Source organism: Dromiciops gliroides, chromosome 6, assembly GCF_019393635.1.
Source record: "Dromiciops gliroides isolate mDroGli1 chromosome 6, mDroGli1.pri, whole genome shotgun sequence".
Classification (NCBI taxonomy): Eukaryota; Metazoa; Chordata; class Mammalia; order Microbiotheria; family Microbiotheriidae; genus Dromiciops; species Dromiciops gliroides.
The window spans coordinates 159,500,097-159,521,124 of record NC_057866.1 but is presented as its reverse complement, the minus strand read 5'-3'; the positions used below and the strand labels follow the sequence as shown (position 1 = coordinate 159,521,124).

Genomic DNA, 21,028 nt, shown 5'->3' with positions numbered 1-21,028 from the left:
ATTTTATTAATAACATATTTTTAATCTTATAGCTCTTTATATAATTAAAAGAAAGCCTCAAAAATTAGCAAAAGCCCAGAGGTTTTTTTTTTTAAAAGCAAACAAGTTCCACTTTTAAAAATTAAGTTATTTCCAAAAGAAATTAGACTCTGGCTAAGTTAAGAATTCTAGTTTTATGACTCAAAGCTTTATATTGCACATTTCCATCCTACACAATACATCCTCTCTGCAAAGACACCTGAACATTTATTAGGAAGACTAGCTGTATTTCCCTACCTACAAAGCTGGATAAAGGAAATATAATTCTGACCAAGAGTAGTCTTCTTACATAAGAATAAAAAAATAAGTGACAGGCTAACAGTGAGAATATCCCATCACTAGGCTGGAATAATTTAAGTTATCCTCTGTTTGTCTTGATTATAATACTATCACCAAGTAATGAAATGCTAAGTGGTATCCTTTGTTTTATATATATATATATATATATATATATATATATACACACATATACTATATATCTACATGTAATATTGTTCTTCAGTTGTTTCAGTTGTATCTTACTCTTTGTGAACCCATTTGGGGTTTTCTTGGCAAAGATACTAGAATGGTTAGCCATTTCCTTCTCCATGTCATTTTACAGATGAGGAAAATGAGGCAAACAGAGTCAAGTGGCTTGCCCAAGGTCACACAGCCAGTAAGTACTTGAGACCTGATTTGAACTCAGGAAGATGTGTCTTCCTGACTCCAGGCTCAGCACTCAATCCACTGTGCCACCTAGCTGAATATGGGTTTAATGTAATATTGTTATATTTATTTATATTTATATTTCTGTAGTTAATGATATATTGAGACATTTCTAAATAGATAAAAAACTAAATAAAAAACTTACCAGAAATTCAAAAACAAAGGAAAACCAGATTGTGGAAACCCTTTCCAAAGAGTGAAGTGTAATTTATTTGCAGAGGATATAAAAAGGATAGACTCTTAAGAGTTAAAAGACTGGCATGGATGTCTCAACTGAATTAAACAGGTACTCTACTAATAATCTCCTCTGAAAAACTCATTTATTCTCTCTGTACCTAGATTCTCCAACTTTAAATTAAGGATAACATTCTCTATCAAACTATCTTTTGGAAAGAATGAAATAAGGTTTGTAAAATACTTTCAACTTCAAGGCATTAAAGTCATGTATACAACATACAGAATTTACCTTCTAAGAGTCTCTACTTACTATCTTTTGTAACTTGAGATTAAGTGCCCTTTAGAATTGTGCAGTCACACAATTCTCATTACCTTTAAAAAAATCACCACCAATTCAAACATGAGCATCCTAAAAAATGTCCCTTGACCTCACATAAACCAAATGCTTATCTAAGTCTCATACACTCTTACAAGAAACTTTATATGTCCTATGGCTCACTTTAGAAAATTCATATTGCCTAAATCTTCATGAATTAAAGTAGCTCAAACTGAAACTTTTTTTTCTCTAGAGAAAACTTTAGATAAAATAGTCATTCATTTACCACTATAATATTTTATCACTATAATATTTTGTTATCAAACATGGTACTTGAAACACTAATGGTAAATATGCACTATTTAAGGTACAATTGTGGTTAGCACAGTAATTACAAATACTTTGGGGAAGGGGGATGCCTCACTATTATCTACTATAAGTATATGTTTCAAGTGGAAAAAAATGAGTCCATGAATTCTAATAATTAACTAACCAGAATTCATTGGTGGAAAGGGGGGAAAATTAGGCTAAATGCTACTTCTGATTGTTCTTGGACTACCCATCATTTCCTCTGTCTTCCATAAAATCAAATTATGGCGGGTTGTGCCACAAGGCAAAAAACTGTCATTAGACTGGAAAGTTCAACACACTAACTTCACTACTTGCAGGATTCATGTTTTCATTTGTGTGAACATCCCCTCTACTAATGCATCCCATAATGTTATGGTCTAATGCATTTCATCACCTGGTGGCTAAACCTCTGCTGATGAGCTTCTACAGACTTAACTAAGCTGGAGCTCAGCTGATAAATCATCACTAGGCCTGTATCATTGCAAAGAATTCACCATAGAAAGGACTTAAAAACCACCATCAAATTCCTATCAATTATAAGAAGAGCATTACAGCAATAATAAGACAGTGGGAAAGAAATGGAAACACAGGAAAGAAAACAAGGCCATTTGGCTTTAATAACTTAAAAGGTTTAAAATCTCAAAACTAAACTTAAAATGCTATTATCTTTAATACAAAAAAAGAAATGAAATTTTTTCTACGAAGTCTATACATCATAAAATGTTTTAAGCTTCTAACCCAAGTAGCAAAGAACTAAAAGGCAAGTGGGAGAATGAAGGAATAAAATTTAAATTGTCATAAATTGAGTAATTAATCCTTAAGAAATTAAGGATTAGCTAGAATTTGGGGGAGTACCCATGCTGTCCTTTGGGAGATTAATTGGAACCGGTAGATTACCTGGCCCATATAGGTTACCATGGATTTCCTAGTCTTTGGTATGGTTCTCTTTTGAGATTGGTATTCAAATCTGAGCAAATACCCTATAATTTAGCCATCACATTTTTTCCCCAAGTCTTTAGCTACTATACACAATATGTAATCATTTCAAAAATTCCTCAATGAATCTGATCCTCAAAAAAATGTCAATCATATTTTTAAGGTTTTCAAAAATGACTATGTTATTATTAGCACCAAACAGAATTTTTTGGGTGGAAGGAAGAGGGGCCAGGCAATGAGGGTTAAGTGACTTGCCCAGGGTCACACAGCTAATAAGTGTCAAGTGTCTGAAGTTGGATTTGAACTCAGGTCCTCCTAAATCCAGGGCCAGTGCTTTATCCACTGTGCCACCTAACTGCCCCCCAAACACAACTTCTCAAATGTGGTCACTACTGAATGTTTTACCTAGAATGAAAGAAAGTATTTCTGGGACAGCATCTCCTTTTTGCCTCCCTCAGTTTCCTTTGTTCCTGACTAAGGACAGAAGCCAATCCTGCATCGCCTCTGCACTCATGGGCAAGAGCTCAGCGAGTCCCACTTCTGTGTGCCAAGAACAGAAAAAGAATATAGTTAGTAATGTATGGTAGGAACTTCTTAAGTGTTGTGAAATTGCCTCATCTTTACCATGGATAACCATATTTAAGTTTACCAAGTGTGAGTCTTAAATATGGGGATCAAATTTGGCCATAAAATAAATGACAAATTATAAAATATCATGAGAGAATTTTAATATTAGAATATTTTCACATATTGAAGGATCACATAAATTAGTCTCAGATTTTAAAAGCTTTCAACAATATATCTGCTGCTAGTCCTGGAGATAGACCCCCACTGGCAACCTTTTCTTCCAGAAGAGGAATTTGGTCCTTCACTGCTGAACAATTTCGGAAACGTTCTAACACACTTTCCTGGATCAGGTTCCACATCCAGACTTTCTGCTGCTTCTGTCTCCTGGCAATGAGCTCATGACTGGCAAGCATGAGCTCCTGGAATTCTTTCATTCTGTCCCACATCTCAGTGATTCCTTCTCCAGTTTTTGCAGAAATGCGTACTACCTATAGAAAAATGAAGAGGGATCTGTCTCATTTCATATCGAAGGAATGGCAAGCATTCTTCTTGAGTGGCTCATTCTTACTATCTCATTATTCAAGTAAACAACAAATTCAAGCTGTATTTTTAAAATGTAGAAAAGTAGGTACAAAGAATAACTTAACTAGAATTACTTAGTAAACTTTTTATAGAGCCAAGAAATAACTGGAGATCCAAATCTTTGTTTGGTAATTTATGCAGAGCCAATAATTATTGGGGAGGGGGGGTCCTAAAGATAAAAACTGCAAAGCTAGGAAGGGTTTCCATGTACAAGTTGGTTTGGGGACCACAGCCCCATTAATAGGGAAAAATATCCCCGATTGAGCAAATAATAGGTACAGAAGGTAAATAGTGAGGAATGTCCCATTAATGGGACTGGAAGCTGAATTTGAGAAACATGTTTTCAATATTGGATGTTGGAGGGGATGTGGGAAAGCGGGGATGCTAATCCACTGTTGGTGAAGTCGTGAAAAGATCCAACCATTCTGGAGAACAATTTGGAACTATGCCCAAAGGGCTATCAAACTGTGCATACCCTTTGATCCAACAATACCACTGCTAGGTTAATATCCCAAATTGTGGTGGCTAAGAATTGGAAATCAAAGGACTACCCATTAATTGGGGAATGGCTAAAGAAATTGTGGTATATGATTATAAATGGATTATTATTGTGCTATAAGAAATGACAAGCAGGATGATTTCAGAAAGGCCTGGAAAGATCTGTATGAACTGATATATAGTGAAGTGAGCAGAACTAAGGGAAGATTGTGCATACTGATAGCAATATTGTTTAATGAAGAACTGTGAACGACTTAACTATTCTTAGCAATACAATGATCCAGGACAATTCCAAAAGACTAATGATGAAGCATACTATCCACCTCCAAAGAAAGAACTGATATTGATTGAAAATTCACTGAAGAATTTACTCTTTCATTTTTTTTCTTTTATTCAAGTTTTCTTATACAAAATGACTAATATGGTAATGTTTTATATAATTGCACATGTATAACCTATATCTGCTTACCACCTCAGGGAGGGGGAAGGGAAGGTGGGAAGGAGGTATAGAATTTGGAACTCAAAGCTTTAAATAAAAAAGAAACATGATTTAAAAGCTTTAAAAAAAAGCTTTTTTTTTAAAAGCTTTAAAAAAAAAAGAAACATGATTTCACTTTCTTATAGCTGTCATGTTTGTGGTTTATTTCTTTAAGAACACAATAATCTTACAGGCAAAGCTGGAGAAGTCAGAATTATGACATAAATAGATATAGGACTACATCTTTTTACTGCCATCTCCCCTTGTTACTAACTTCATAACATGCTGAATGGGAAGGAAAGTATAATTTTATAAAAGCCTTTACTCTTTCACATTGTGGAGAAACTAATCATCAATAACTCTATAATCTTGGAAATAGGTTGCTTTCAGAATGGATTTGCCACCATCTCAACATGTTCAAAATCAAGCCTTAAGTACCTTAATCTATCATTTCATATCTAGAACCCTTCCTTTTGACATGTAGTAAGCTGGTGATAATTTCAATACTCCTGCTACAGACTCTACCTTTGTCATAATTTTTAAAACTGTAATCTTCACATAAAAGCTAAGATTGATTATATGTCTTGCTTAGGATTGACATCCTTTTATAAAATGTGCACAGTCCATTCAGGAGGAAAAGCTTATAAATGGAATGGATACTCACCTTTGGCTTCCAGACTTTTGAGCGCTTGCGGAGCAATTTTAATGCACTCACATACTCTGCTTGTATCCTTCGAGCTGGCACAACCAAGTCCCCATCAGCTTTAGTTACAGCTACCAGATCAGCCATTTCAATTATACCCCGTTTGATGCCCTGAAGAAAAAAAGGAGGAAAGAAGAATAAGTATTAATTTAACACTGGTCAACTAGTCAATGCTGGGCTCATAAGGCAAGATGCTTCATTAATTTATTCTTTCAGCTGAAGTATGAAAATGCCCCAAGGCTCTATCCTATGCCCCATTCTTTTCTCTCCATATACTCTCTCCTTTGTAAATCTTATCTGCTCACATATGTTCAACTATCAATTCTATGCAGATGACTTTAAAATCTGTACACTGAGCTGTTGTCTCTCCTCTGTAGGAGAACTCCAGTAGTACTCCAGTCCTGTCATCTACCTACTGAACACCTTCATCTAGATGGCTCACTGACATATCAAACTAAATAAGTCCAAAACTAAACTTACCATCTTTTCCCCAAACCTACATCTTCTCTAAGATTCCCTATTGTTATTGATAACACCATTTATTCAAAAATTATTTATCCAGTGACTACTGTGTGACAGACACTTATATCCCTAATACTACTCTATGCCATCCATAATTATTTTTTGGTTTGGAGAAGTGGTAAAGACAGAATGGAAAGGCACAAATGGAACAGCAGCCCCTGTCCTCAAGGAGCTTACATTCTAGTGGGGGTAAACAATATATACAAGAGCACTAGCAACATAGAAGGAAAGCAATCCTTCAACAAATATTTACAAAGTACCTAGAACTGTCAGACACTGTACCAGGTGGAAAGGACACAAAACCAAAAATATAATAGTCTCTGTTCTCAAACAGCTTGAGGATGCTCATCATTGTATAAATTGTTCTCCTAGTTCTGCTCATTCCATTATGCATCAGTTCATAAAGCTATTCCCAATTTCTTCTGAATTTTTCCATTTCGTCATATATTATAAAATAATATATTATGTACCTATACCACATTTTGTTTAGCCATTCTCCAATAGGAAGATCTTAGTTTCCAGTTTGGGGTTGTCATGATTTTTATACATATTTTTTCTTTCTTTGATTTCTTTTGGGTATATGCTTAGTAGTGGTAACTGGGTCTGAGAAGATGCACAGTTTGGTAACTTTAATGAAATAATCCTGAATTACTTTCCAGATGGGCTGAATTAATTCACAGCTCCATCAACAGTGCAGTAGTGTATCGGTTTTCCTACATCACCTCCACAGTTGTCATTTTCCTCTTTTGTTATCTCTTCCAGATTGAATGGTATGCAGTATAATCTCAAGGTTGCTTTAATGTGAATTTCTCTAATTATTAGTAATTTAGAGTATTTTTTCACATTATTATAAATAGCTTAGATTTCTTCTTTTGAACATTACCTTTCCATTTGATCATTAATTGGAGAATAGCTCTTACTGTTCAAATTTGAATCAGTTTCCTTAAATATCTTGAAAATAAGACCTTGATCTCAGAAGGTTGTTACAAAGATTTTCCCCCAGTTACCTGTTTTCCTTTAAATTTTTACTAAAACTTTAAAAGACTTAAGAATTCTGATCAAAGCAATGAGGAGCCATGATAAAAATGTTACCACCTCTTGATGGAGAGGTGATGGACTCAAGGTGTGTAAGAAGGTACATATTTTTGGACATGGTCATTATGAGGATTGATTTTGTATGACTACGCTTATTTTTTTCTTTCTGTTTTTAATGGGATGGCAGGAGTCAAGGAGAGGAAGGAATAGTGATTTGAAAAGAAGAAGAGAAGAAACCTACTAGAACACTTTAAAAAGTATTCTGAGAAGAATAGAATGAAGTTCAGAACTGAGCACGGATAAGTAGGAGAATTTTGAAAGTAACAAACTCAGCCTCAGACACTTGACACGTACTAGCTGTGGGACCCTGGGCAAGTCACTTAACCCGCATTGCCATGCCCCACCAAAATAAATAAATAACACTTAAGTTTTTTTTTAAAAAGAAAGTGACAAACTGTTAAAACTCTCACATACTTTTTACAAAAGCAAGCAGTATGGAATAATAATTCACAATTTTATATAAAAATTATTTTTTGGTATTCACCTTTATATAAAGAAATGTTCTTTTGTGTTTAAGTTCAAATTTTTAACAATTTTAACAAAGGATTAATATAATCAGATCAGTGCTTTAAGAATATCAATTTGGCAGTAATGTGGAAGATGGATTGGAGAGGGAGAGACTTAAAACTAGGAGGCTACTATAATAGTCCAGGTGAAAAGTGATGAATGCCAGAACTCAGGTGGTAGCTGTATGAATAGAGAGGAGACAGAAGGGAGAGATGATGTGTGAAGGTATAACCAATAAGACCATCATACTCCCAGTCACATATGTCTTAATACCTTGGAATTTCCTTGACTCTTCCCTCTTTTTTTTTCCCCTCACCCCTAAAATATAGTCAGCTGCCAAGACTTACTGATTACACTTCTGCAGGGCCAATACTACATCACCTCCCATCACCTTTTACACCTGTACTATCTATCATTCACTGGACTGGGCTAGTAATTCATCTCCCTGCCTATAGTCTCCTGACTCTCTTACTATACACACCTTCCAAAATAAGCCTCTTAAAGCACAGTTCTGATGATTCAGTGACTCTGTGCTACCCACAGGATGAAATACACGTACCTAATAGCCTGTTTAAGGCTCTCCATAAAAGAGTTCCAACCAAGCTCCCTTTTGGGGGGAGGGGGAGCTATTAATTCTCCTCCTGCTTTCTACAAAACAACCGACCTGGACTACTCTTTTTTTCTCCAGGCTCACCATGCCATACTAGGTTTCACGTCTCTACATTGACAAAAGCCATCCCTGCTACCTGAAACACATTCCCTCCTTTTCTAAATGTTCAGGATCCTTCCTTCAAGGCTCAGTCCAAGTGCTCCCTCTTCTGTATAAGCTTCCCTAGTGTTCTGCCTCCTCTTCAGCTCCTTGAGGGTAGGGGCTATATTGTTTGTATTTGTATCCCCAGTGTTTTTCACAGTGCCTGGCACATAATAAGTGCTTACTAAATGCTTTATCTGTCTTGAATTTGCAATTATCCATCATTATGTTGCTCAGAAAGATAACACACACATCACAAATATGCATGTTGCTATTTTATGCAATTCTGACACTTAAAATCGCTGGGAAAGCTGAAATAGTACATTTCTGGAGAAGAAATCTTGGCTCTCTGAAATATCCCTCTAATATATACATATGTATATGAATGAGAAGTTTTTCTCTTGTGTATTTGGAAAAAAAATACCTTGTAATTTAAAAGTAAATTGAGGTCTGAAACTTTTAAGGATCTTTTGATCCAAATTATAGTAGGTAATTAAATGTCAGTGTCAAAAGATGAAATCCAGTGGTGACTAGGCTATACTTGTGGGAAACAGTGGAGAAGTTATTTCTAAAAGAATGATAAAAATTGCAATTTTTCAAACACCTTTCATTAATAAAATTTAATGGCTCATAATTTTACACTCACTATAGCAATCCAAAGTTACCAGTAACAACAACAATAAAAAATTAAACTATCCAGATGATTCCTAAAGTAAGGCTAGAATTCTATAAAGCAGAATCATGGTTTCCCAGAAAAATACATAATCAATTCATTTAAAGGACTAGCTAATAAATAAAAGTTTTGAAGTAAGTATAATACAAGTAGCAAGACTTCAACTGTCTCTGTAGGTCAGAGCTATCCTATTTCAACCACTTCTGCCTTACTAATGGAGAAAGTAGTTCTTAAGACTTATGACTTGTTTTAAGGTCACAGAGTAAATCTATGGGAGTTAGGAATAAAAAATAAACCATTTCATTTAGTCAAATGTTTTATCCACTAATCATGCTTCTCTGTCCACTTATTTTTATCATTTTAACTTACAGAGGTATATCTTCAAAAATGTTACCTTTCAAATAAATTACAAACTTCCCATAACATTAAAAAACAACAACTGCCTAGGTAAAAAACTGGATAAAAACTATGGAAGTGACTTGCTCATTACCTTTTATAGAACCAATTTATAATGTTAAATGGGGATATACCTACACAAGCAATAATGAAAATTTGGAATTTCAGGGATATGTCCCACATTTTCCAATTAAGAAAGAGAGAACAATTACCTGTAATTCATCTCCTCCTGCTGGCGGTAGTAATAAAACAAACATATCAACCATGTCTGCAACAGCAAACTCTGACTGCCCCACACCTGAAAAATGTTAATCATAAGCATATTTTCAAAATGTGTTCCTTGAAGCCTCTCTGAAAGTCAAAAGCAGAACTACTATAAGTAAAAATTCATGATGGTCTCTATGCTTAACCAAAGAAAGTCAAGTCTGGGGAAGCCAAATATATAACCTAACTTCATATGGGTAAAACTCCTTAACACATAATCTCAATTATTTTGTTTCAGAGAAATTTGTTAAAATTAATAAATTTCTCCTGACAGAAAGGCTGATGGACTCAAGATGCAGAATGACATATTTTTGAACATGGCCAATATGGTCATTTGTTTTTCTGTGATTTGTTTTCCTGTTATTTTCAGTGGGGTTGACAGTGTTTGTTTCTCTGTTATTTAGGTGGGGACCTGGGGAGAGAAAATAAATATTTTGTTGTTTAAAAAAATTACGTATACAAAAATCATATTTCTAGTATGCATGATTAAGAGATGAAACAAAGCAGACATAAAAACCCACTATGTTAAATTTCAATTCAACCTTCATTATGTGCTTATGGATATGCACAGTACTGGGGATATAAAGACAAAACTCAAACAGTCCCTGCCTTTAGGGAGTTTGTATTCTTTTAGGGATTATGGTAGGGTAACTAGGTGGTACACTGGAAAGAGAACTAAACCTGAAATTAGAAAGACCTGAGTGAGTTCAAATCTTGACTCAGACACAAACTAGCTGTGTGACCCTGGGCAAGTCACTTAACCCAAATGCCTTAAATATCTGGGGCCATCTCTAGTCATCCTAATATATATCCTACCACTGGACCCAGATGGCTCTGGAAGAGAGAGGGAGGTTGGTGACCTTGCACGGCCCTCCTTATTTAAATCCAAGTCAGTGCAAGTCATGACATCACCTCCCAATGTCATAGTCCTCTTCGAGAACAAAGAACAAACAACAAGAAGGAACTGTGGTGGAAGCTACAGGTACACAAATAAGTCTTTTTTTTTTTTTTTTTAGTGAGGCAATTGGGGTTAAGTGACTTGCCGAGGGTCACACAGCTAGTAAGTGTTAAGTGTCTGAGGCCAGATTTGAACTCTGGTACTCCTGACTCCAGGGCCGGTGCCCTATCCATTGCACCACCTAGCTGCCCCAACACAAATAAGTCTTACACCAACAAAATGGAGGAAAAAGAACACTAACAATTTGGAAGTAGGGAGAGAATGAAAGGATTCATGTAAGAAGTCACATCTAAGTTGAACCCTGAATGAAGTCAGGGATTCTAAGAAATAAAGATGAAAACAGAGCACATTCTCAGTAAATGAAATAACTTCTTCAAATTCATTGAGTCCTAGGGTAATGGAGTACTGAGTCCAGAGAATGGTCAACTGTCCAGTTTGACTTGACTGCAGGGTTCATGAAGGGGACTAGTAAAAAATAAGGTTATAAAGGTAAGTTGACACCATATTGTGGAAGGCCACAAATGTCAGGTTAAGGCATACATATATATTCCTTGTGCAATGGGTAGTTATTCACTAAAGGTTTTGGATCATGGGAATGACAGTCAGACCTGTGTCTAGGAGTATTATTTTGACAATGATATAGAGGCAGTGTAGAAGAAGGGAGAGGCTGAAAACGCAGACGTTTAGACTCTATTATTGTAATCCAGGTGAAAGGTGATGAGGACCTGAACTAAAATGGTTAGCAGCTGTGTAAGTGGAAAAGAAAGAGATGCTGTGGAAGGCAAATCAACAAGGTTTGGCAATGGATTGCATGTGGGTTGAGACAGAAGGAATAATCAAAGCTGAACCAAGCTAAAATAACTGCCTTGAATACAATAGGGAAAGCCATGAATAAGCTGTCCTCATCCTTTTTTCCTTCTGTATTTGTGTGTTTTACGGATGGTTTTGGAGCTTAAACAATTGCTAAGTCTCAATTAGAATAAGAGAAGAAGTAGTAAAGAAAAACTGCTTTTTGAACAAAGGAGAAAAGAAATAAAACAATCAGAACTTTAGGGCTGAAAAGGACCTTAGAAATTATTTTAATCCAAACCCTTTATTTTATAATTAAGGAAATGAAGCTAAGAAAAGTTAAATGATTTCCCAGTATCACAGAATGATAGTCAGCACTAGAAACCAGGACTGCTGACTTCTAGATGATCGTTCTTTCTACCACAACATGCTACCCCCTCAAGTTCAACCACAGTTTTGATCAGATCTCTTTTTTTCACCTACAATTTGAACAATATAATCACATTCATTTTTTCTAGCATGTTACAAGGAGAGGTAATCAAAGTACTTGTAAAAGATGATTATTATTTCAAAGCACTGTTCCAATGAACCTTTTTGTTTGAACCACTTATGATATTTATAACATTATTCTGTATTATAGTTACTCATGAATATGGTGTATCTTGCCATTAGAGTGTGTTGTTGTTCAGGTATTTCAGTTGTATCTGACACTTCATGACCCTATTTAAGGTTTTCTTGGCAGAGATACTGGAAGGGTTTGCCATTTCCTTCTCCAGCTAATTTTACAGATGAGGAAACTGAGGCAAATAAGGTTAAGTGACTTGCCCAGGGTTACATGGTTAGTAAGTGTCTGAGGCTATATGTGACTTCAGGGAGATGAGTCTTCCTGACTCCAGGTCTGGTACTCAATCCACGGCTCCACCTGGCTGACCCTTTTAGAGTTGAAGCTCCTGGAAGGTAGAAACAGTGCCTGATAGATTTTTGTTTACTCCACAGTGCTTAGCTCAAATGTCTGGTACCTTTAAGAAAATTTTATTGAATGAATTATAGGTAAATAAATTCATTATCTAGATTTTGTCTTTATATAATACAATATTATTTTAGATACTTTAATAAAATTTTAGATAATTTAATAAAATTGATATTAATATAGTTAATAATCAATATAATCATCAATTAATAAAATATTATTAAATATATTTTACTTTTCTATCATAGAAAAATGTACTTACCTACAGTTTCAATAAGAATGATATCATATCCTCCTCCTTCACAAAGAAGAATCGCTTCATTTGTAGTCCTTGTCACACCTCCTAAAGTTCCTCTAGTAGGAGATGGTCTGATGTATGCATTCATGTCTTTTGACAACTCAATCATGCGCGTTTTATCACCTAAAAGTGAACCTAAAAGATACATTTTCAAAAATTTGTAGAGAAATTATATAGACCAAATAAAAAGTAGTCAGTTCCCATGTGTATTACACTTCATGACATTTTGTTCAAAATCACAAGTTTCCTTCGTATTACTGTACTACAATCTATCCTAAACGTGAAACTCCCCTTTTGAAAAACATACAGTAATAGTTCTTTGTCCTTAAGATGCAGCAAATCTTAGTAGACAGAGAGCTAGTCTTGGAGCTGGGGAAGCCTGGATCTGACACACACTGGCTTTAATGACGGCAGATAAATCACTTAATTTCTCAGTTAAGTGAGGTAACAAGACCATAAATAACAAGCCAGAAGATGATCTTTATGACAAATGGAGTTTCCTCATAAGCAACTCCCTAAACTAATGAAATCACGGATTGAGTAAAAAGAGTTCTCTCCTGACTATAGCATCACCTAAGTTCTTAGCATTCAAAACCCTCCATAATCTAGACCTATGGTTCAATTTCATCTGCCACATTCTCCAAACAAACCATCAGGCTGCTGTTTTTAGTATCTCTTCAATATACTCCATGTTCATTTCCCTCTCTCTCTTCAAACCTGAAATGCTCTCCTCTCTCCACTTATCCAAATCCAAGGAATCCTTTGAGGATGAGATGATGTCCAAACTCTTTCATAAAGCCTTTCTCAACCACATGGTCCCACAATGAACACTTACTGTTGCACTACGAGGTTTGAAAAGTCATCATATATTATCTTTCTATTGTTCTCTGACTTCTGCCTTATTTCCCTCAAGAAATTCTAAACTGCTTGAGGACACAGACTTTGTCATATTCTCTAACATACTAGCTAAAGTGTATGCATTCAACTGTCGGCAGAATTTAATTCAGTTTATGAATTCACTGTGATACACTGACGCTTGCTAACTTGAGAAGGAAAGACTTGAAATGCTAGCGATTACTCTTAGATACTTAGCTTTAGGAGAGTTATTTGAGGACTCCAGAGGATCTTCGTCCTAAATTCTCAGTTTTACTTAGCTTAAGAGAACTCTGTTATATGTCCCAGGGACAATGACCAGTGAAGGCACAGTGCTTAGAGCATGTACAGTATGCTCTGCCTGGTATCAATTCACATGGAGGACTGGTAAGTCTGCTTCAAAAGTATGAGAACACAGGGGCAGCTCCTTATTCTTCACACAGGTATTCTTTGTTTCCTGTAAGTGTCCTATGCGGTAATGAAAAGCCTCTTAATTGGCAGTCAAACCAGAACTCAGTGTCCATATAAAAGGCATAAACAGACAAAATATCTTTTTCTTCCTAGTGGTTTTTGATGCTGAAGAAGAAATGCCGTTAGTCCCCTCATGAAAGAGCCCTTACCCCCAGTCATCATGCAGCCATGTGTGCCTATACTTGTTTGTCCCTCCTGTATTTATTCTATCAGTATCTGAGACAAAAAGGACTACATTATGACCTTGTTAACTTCAAAAGGTTGGAAGAACCACTAAAAGTCTACCAACTGGAATCCATTGCACAGCAGGACAAAAGTCTTAGTAGCCAGCCCCAGTGAAGAGTCAGCCCTGAGCAGCTACCTGTTTGACCTAAGATAGCAGAAAACTGACCCCAGCAGCTGAGACACTGAACCTGCAAGAAAAGGAACAATTTGTCTATTAGCTATGCTAAAACCATAAGTGAACTTGGTGGAGGGATTGTTTTGTAACAACTACTTTATGTTTGAGCCCACTTTCCCCATGGACAAAGTGGACATGTAAAGGGGAAAGCATGCCCCAGTTTGAGGGATGTTTTATACTTCTGTCCTCACTATCTATTTTGTCAATAAATATCCTTTTGTAAAAGCTCACTGATATTTACTGCTTAATTGATGATGAGGAAAAATCAAGTGGTAAGTTGGTCACATGATATTAAGAGAGACATTAACTAGTAATGATAATGGGAGGAATATACTGGTTTGGGAAACATGAGCTATAATACTAGAGAAAGACACTCCCAATCCCTTCAGGATTACCTTTAGAATCCTAAAGGAAGTAGTAGCCTTGCTCTGGGGATCCGACCTGGGTAGGCAGAGTGTGCAGGAGCCAGAGATGAGTTGATAGCTAGCTAGCTAGAAGATAGATAGATAGATAGATAGATAGATAGATAGATAGATAGATAGATAGATAGATAGATAGATAGATAGATAGACAGACAGACAGACAGATAGATAGACAGACAGACAGACAGACAGATAGATTTATTTGAGAAATTTCCTTAGTCTTTTTCATCATCTCCCCTCCAATTTCAGTCTAAAATACCTATCGTATTAATTAAGCCTCATTTTTTTCTATGAAATCTTTCCTGAATAAGGTCTTATTCTGAACCTCTGGTTCTCTGGAATCAGGGTTGATCATTGGATTGCTCAGACTTCTTAAGTCTTTCAAAATTGTTTTTCTTTCAATGTTGTAAATAAATAGCTTCATACTGCCTTTTAGAAACTTGTTTTATGTATGTATATTGTTTTTGTTAACCTTAGTTATAACAGGATCTAGGACCTATGGAAAGACATGAACCACGTGTTAATGTTCCAAAGGAAATATAAGATAGTAGTAAAACAAATCACATAAGTTAAGTTTTTTAGATTATCTTCTTTTTTTTCAGGGCAATGAGGGTTAAGTTACTTGCCCAGGGTCAGTTAGTAAATGTCAAGTGTCTGAGATCAGATGTGAACTCAGGTCCACATGACTCCAGGGTCAGTGCTCTATCCACTGCACCACCTAGCTGCCCCCCACATAAGTTTTATTAGAGAAAAGCTTCCAAGCTTGAATCTAGTCTGTTAGACAAGTGATCATCTGACACCTGAATTAGAGACTATTATATAGAATTAAATTCATTCAGATACTGGGTTGAAGAAAGGTAAATAACTGTATAGCTATTTTTATAGTTTATGGTTGAACTATGTTAATAAGGTAAAAATGATACTAACTAAATTAATTTCTAGTCTTAGTGTTATACTCTACCAAACTACCAAGGGTTATTTAATATAACTAGTTAAAATAACAACAGAAGTCTTATGGAGGAAATAAAAGGTCAAGAATTCCAAGGGAGATCATTTTTTAAAAATAGGAAGAAGGGAGCCTAGAATTACTAGATGTCAAATTTATTGTAAATCAGTAATCATGAGGATGGAACTAGGTTTAGGAACATAATACATAGGGAAATGTGGAATGATAAAAGAAAAAGATCAGTTAATGACATTTAAGAGCTCTTGAACATTAAAATGTAACACTGAGTAAAAGCAAGATGAAGGTTATGAATTGTTTTGTGTAGGATAATGAATTTGGGTAATGAAATCACAAACAAGGAAGGTGAAAGTTCCAAGGGATAGTGGGTTAGGTAAGTAGATAATGGCCACCAACCTCAAAAGAGGAGAGGCTTCTGAGTAATCAGGTAGGAGAACAGTGTGGAAGTAGTAAAGGGGAAAAAGAAGTATTTCAACTGGACAAGACAGAGAGTATGAGAGAAGGTGTAACCAGTTCTAGAAAGCACGGCCAGAAAAGCAGTGCCAATTGGGAAAAGCCAAGTCTCAGGCAGTGCCAAAAGACAGAGCAAGAGATGAAGTCCTTAAATGAAAGGAAGCTTATTATCAAGGAGAACAAGCTCTAGAGGGCACCAAGGAAGGGCTGAACAGGTTTAAAGGGAATGGAAATGAAGGAGTAGGTTGCAGAGGTTGGGGAAGGAAAGTTGGGGAAGTCCAGAAGCACTGGACTAGGAAGCACAAGAGGGGCTAAGGTTACGTTAACCATTAAGGAATGAGTCCAAGAAAGTGATTAAAAGGTTCAAAGTTTCCAGGTACAACAGCCCTCAAAATCTTAGTCTCAGCATAGCACTCAACTGCCTGTCCTTGAGGTAAGTGATGCTTTGTCATTAAGAAGTCCAAACTCTAGGATGGAAGATGCAGAATAAGATACATTTTCAGACATGGTCAATATATTGATTTTTTTTTATTCAGCTATACTTACTCATCATAAGAAGGTTTCTTTTGAGGAGAGGGGGTTGAGTAGTGATAGAGATGCAAAAAAGAACAATTAAACAACACACAAAATCAGAAGGGAACACAATTTGGACAAGGTGTTGAATTTAGCATGAACTTCAAGAGGTTTTAAAAAATCAAATTGCATCTAAAAGAAGTTCATGGTTTCTTATAATCCTCTTTTTGTTCTCCTTTGTATTCTGAAATGCCCATGTATGTTTATTAAGTTCATAATCCAAAAGAAATTTTTTCCTCAAAAAGCAATACAATCATTAAGCTATACAAATGCCCTTTGGCACTGGGCATATATCCCAAGAAAGTCAAAGACAGAGGGGTAAAGGCATATACTTGAAAAATATTTACAGAAGCACATTTTATGATACCAAAAAAATTAGAAGCAAAGCAGATGACCATTGATTGAAAAAATGTATATATGAACTGTGGTATATAAGTTGTATAAGATAAGAAAATTCAAACCATGGTAAAATGATAATAACATCATAAAGGAAAACTGATTATTAGAGTGACCAATATTAATTTCAGAGAACCAGAGGTAAAGCATGCCTCCATCCTCTCAGAAAAGAGGTGGCAGATTATAGGTATATCTTGTAATGATGTATATACTGTCAAGAATAGCCACTTTGTTGGCTTTTTTTTTTTTTTTGCTTGACGATACTTCTTTGTTACAAAATAGGATTTTAGGAAGGGATATCATTGAGAAGCGTCAATTATGTTTTTAAAAAGCATTACTAGACAGATAAGAACTATGTATGAAGAACTGAGTGTGTAAGAACTATTAAAAAGCCCAGCTAAAGTAGAATTCATTCTACCATATTTCAAAATGTTTTATAAAGCAATAATTTTAAAAATTGTCTGGTACTGAAAAAAAAAAGTACTGAGAAACAGATCACTGTGAGAGAAAATAGAGAACCTTGAAAGGGAAGGAACCTAAGGAGATTGGTGCTTGAAAAATCCATGAGTAAAAATGACTGGGAAAAGAAATTCAATAAAAAACTATTAGAAAATAGAGTGAGATCCATATCCAATTCCAAGCAAGTTCTAACTGGATCAATGAACTAAGTTTTCTAGTTAGAAAAAAGTTAGAATAAAAAAGACATGTTTGTCTTACTTATGGAAAGGAAGACAACTTATATAAGTGATGGCAAAATTGATGGATTTGATCCTATAAAGATAAAAGGATTCTACATGGCAAAAACAGATACAGATATATTATCATTAAAACTATCAGATGATGGTATGAGGACCAAATGTCAAAAAGAACTGATACATACCTATAAGTGTAATACACGAATAAGAAAATTTTAAGGTAAAAAGACAAACAACAGTCATATAAAAGAGATACTAAAATTATCTAATAATCAGAATATAAATCAAGATAATCTTAAGCTATCACATCATATTCACTAAATGGGCAAAAATATCAGTAGGAGATACTTAGTAAGAAAGGTAAGGATAGAGGGTTTCACTTCAATTAAATATGAAGAATGGGGAGAATTCTGCAGGAATCTACATTAAGGAGGTAATGTTTATATTTCCATCCCAATCGAATCACAGCCTTCCATGCTTAAAATGCAGGTTAGGTCCCCTCTTAGGAGAGAGGGTCAAGGTACTCAAGGAATAACTTCTCCATTCTTAGGTTATCAGGGAGAATGAAATTTTTTTTATAAAAACAGATGTCAAGAACTCATGACATGGGGCAGCTAGGTGGCACAGTGGATAGAGCACTGGCCCTGGATTCAGGAGTACCTGAGTTCAAATCCGGCCTCAGACACTTAACACTTACTAGCTGTGTGACCCTAGGCAAGTCACTTAACCCCAATTGCCTCACCAAAAAAAAAAAAAAAAAAAAGAACTCATGACACAATCGCTCCAAAAAACATCCAAATAAGGTCATAGGAAAATGTCTGGAGCAGAAAAACTCACAGAAGAATGTGCTGAAATCATCTTCTAACCAAGAACGGCTTGGAAGGTCAGAAGGAGGGAGCTGCTGTGCTGATACAGGAGTCGGGCCCAACTCCACAGTCACCCTGACACAGATCCAGTCTCAGGAAGTCCTCACCAGAGAAGGAGACCCCCAGAGCCTCTGAATCAGCTGAACAGCACCAGTGTCATCTGGAACTAAGCTCACAGTCTGGTGAGTGGGCTGAGCCCTGGGCAGGGGGGAGACTACAGGGATCTATGCTGGTGCTAAGGCAGAACTTGGATTTTACACCCCTACTGAGAACCAGGTGGTAGGCTCCAGTAGAAGTGGCCCAGGTGGGGGAGGGGCACAGGCTCTTCGGAGCTACCAACCACAACACACAAAGCTGGTTGATTAGCAAGTTGGTCTGGGGTCATCTAGGACCAGGAAACAGGTCGGGGGAGGGAAGAACCTGATTCTCCTTAAATCATACCACCTGGGACTTCTTAAGCTTGGGATACTGCAGGCTGGAAACATTGCCCCACTTTAAGGAGCTAAAAGTCTAGTAAAAGAAAGGCAAGATGAGCCGACAGAGAAAGGTGAGGACCATAAGAAGTTTCTTCAGTAACAAGGAAGACCAAGGGAAGACCTCAGAGGAAGATGTCAACATCAGGGCCCCTATATCTAAAGCTTCCAAGAAAAATATGAATTGGTCTCAGGCCATAGAGGTGCTCAAAAAGGACTTTGAAGATAAAATTAGAGAGGTAGAGGAAAAAATGGAAAGAGAAATGAGGGTGATGCAGGAAAGACATGAGAAAAAAGTCAACAGCTTGAAAAGTCAAATTGGCCAAATGGAAAAGGAGGTACAAAAGCTCTCAGATGAAAATAATTGCCTAAGAATGAGGATTGAACAAATGGAAGCCAGTGACTTTATGAGAAACCAAGACACAATAAAGCAAATCCAAATGAATAAAAAAATAGAGGGCAATGTGAAATATCTTCTGGGAAAAACTGCTGACCTGGAAAATAGGTCCAGGAGAGATAATTTGAAAATTATTGGTCTACCTGAAAACCATGATCAAGAAAAGAGCTTAGACACCATCTTCCAAGATATTCTCAGGGAAAATTGCCCTGAAATTCTAGAAGAAGCAGCTAAAATAGAAATTGAAAGAACCCACTGATCACCTCCAAAAAGAGATCCCCCCCAAAAAAACCTCCTAGGAATATTATAGCCAAATTCCAGAGGTCACAGGTCAAGGAGAAAATATTGCAAGCTGCCAAAAAGAAAGAATTCAAGTACTGTGGAGCCCCAGTCAGGATAGCACAAGATCTAGTAGCTTCTACATTAAAGGACCAGAGGGCATGGAATATGATATTCCAAAGGGCAAAGGAAATGGGATTACAACCAAGAATCACCTACCCAGCAAAACTCAGCATTATTTTTCAGCAGAAAAAAATGGGACTTTAATGAAAAAGAAGACTTTCAGATATTTGTGATGAAAAGACCTGAACTGAATGGCAAATTTGACTTTCAAATATAAGACCCTAGAGAACCATAAAAAAAAAAATTGGAGCTGGGGGACATACCTGGGATCGTACAGTAGGCGACTGTCTTGTGTCTAAGGCCAGGTTTTGGCTGGGATCCCCCTGGGTCCAGGGGTGATGATTTGTCCACTGTGTCACTTAGCTAGATAATAACATCTTTAGGGTTAAATTGAGGGGTGAAGGGAATTCATTGGGGGAGGGGGAAGGGCAGAAGCGAAATCCTACATGAAAGTAACAAGAAAAGGCTTATGGAGTGGGGGAAGAGATGGGAGAGGAGCAGGGCAGTAAATGAAATTTTACACTCATCAGAAAAGGCTCAAAGATCTTAAACTCATCAGAGCTGCCTCAAGGAGGGACTAATAGACACACCCAACTGGGTGGAGTAATCTATTTAATCTGGGCAGTAAATAAGCCTAACACTCATCAAAATTGGCTCAAAGACCTCAATCTCATTAGAATTGGCTCAAGGGGTAGCTAGGTGGCACAGTGGCTAAAGCACCGGCCCTGGATTCAGGAGGACCTGAATTCAAAACCGGCCTCAGACACTTGACACTTACTAGCTGTGTGACCCTGGGCAAGTCACTTAACCCCCATTGCCCAGCAAAACAAACAAAAAAAGAATTGGCTCAAGGAGGGAATAACATACACACTCAATTGGGTGGAGTAATCTTTCTAACCCTGCAGGAACATAGGAAGGGAAAGGGATAAAGAAAGAGGGGCAAAAGAAGGAAGGGCAGAGTGGGGGAGGAGACAGACAGAAGCAAATCCCTTTTGAAGAGTGATAGGATGAAAGAAGATGGATAATAGAATAAATATCATGGGGAAGGGAATAGGATGGAAGGGAAAC

The 21,028-nt window shown here is 36.5% G+C and overlaps 1 protein-coding gene across 5 annotated transcripts in view; it reads right to left on the bottom strand.

Moving 5' to 3' along the window:
* Positions 1-753: 753 nt before the first annotated feature.
* MMAA (metabolism of cobalamin associated A) overlaps positions 754-21,028 on the bottom strand; it is a 40,407-nt gene continuing 20,132 nt past the window's right edge. For 3 of the 5 annotated variants that reach the window (XM_043972980.1, XM_043972981.1, XM_043972978.1), the window contains exons 3-6: positions 12,540-12,710; positions 9,509-9,594; positions 5,314-5,463; positions 754-3,579 (exon numbers count right to left, since the gene is read on the bottom strand). In XM_043972980.1, coding sequence (XP_043828915.1) covers positions 3,298-3,579; positions 5,314-5,463; positions 9,509-9,594; positions 12,540-12,710 — 689 coding nt within the window. In that variant the 3' untranslated portion in view covers positions 754-3,297. The remainder of the gene's footprint in view (positions 3,580-5,313; positions 5,464-9,508; positions 9,595-12,539; positions 12,711-21,028) is intronic. The other 2 variants (XM_043972977.1, XM_043972976.1) reach the window with 1 other exon arrangement.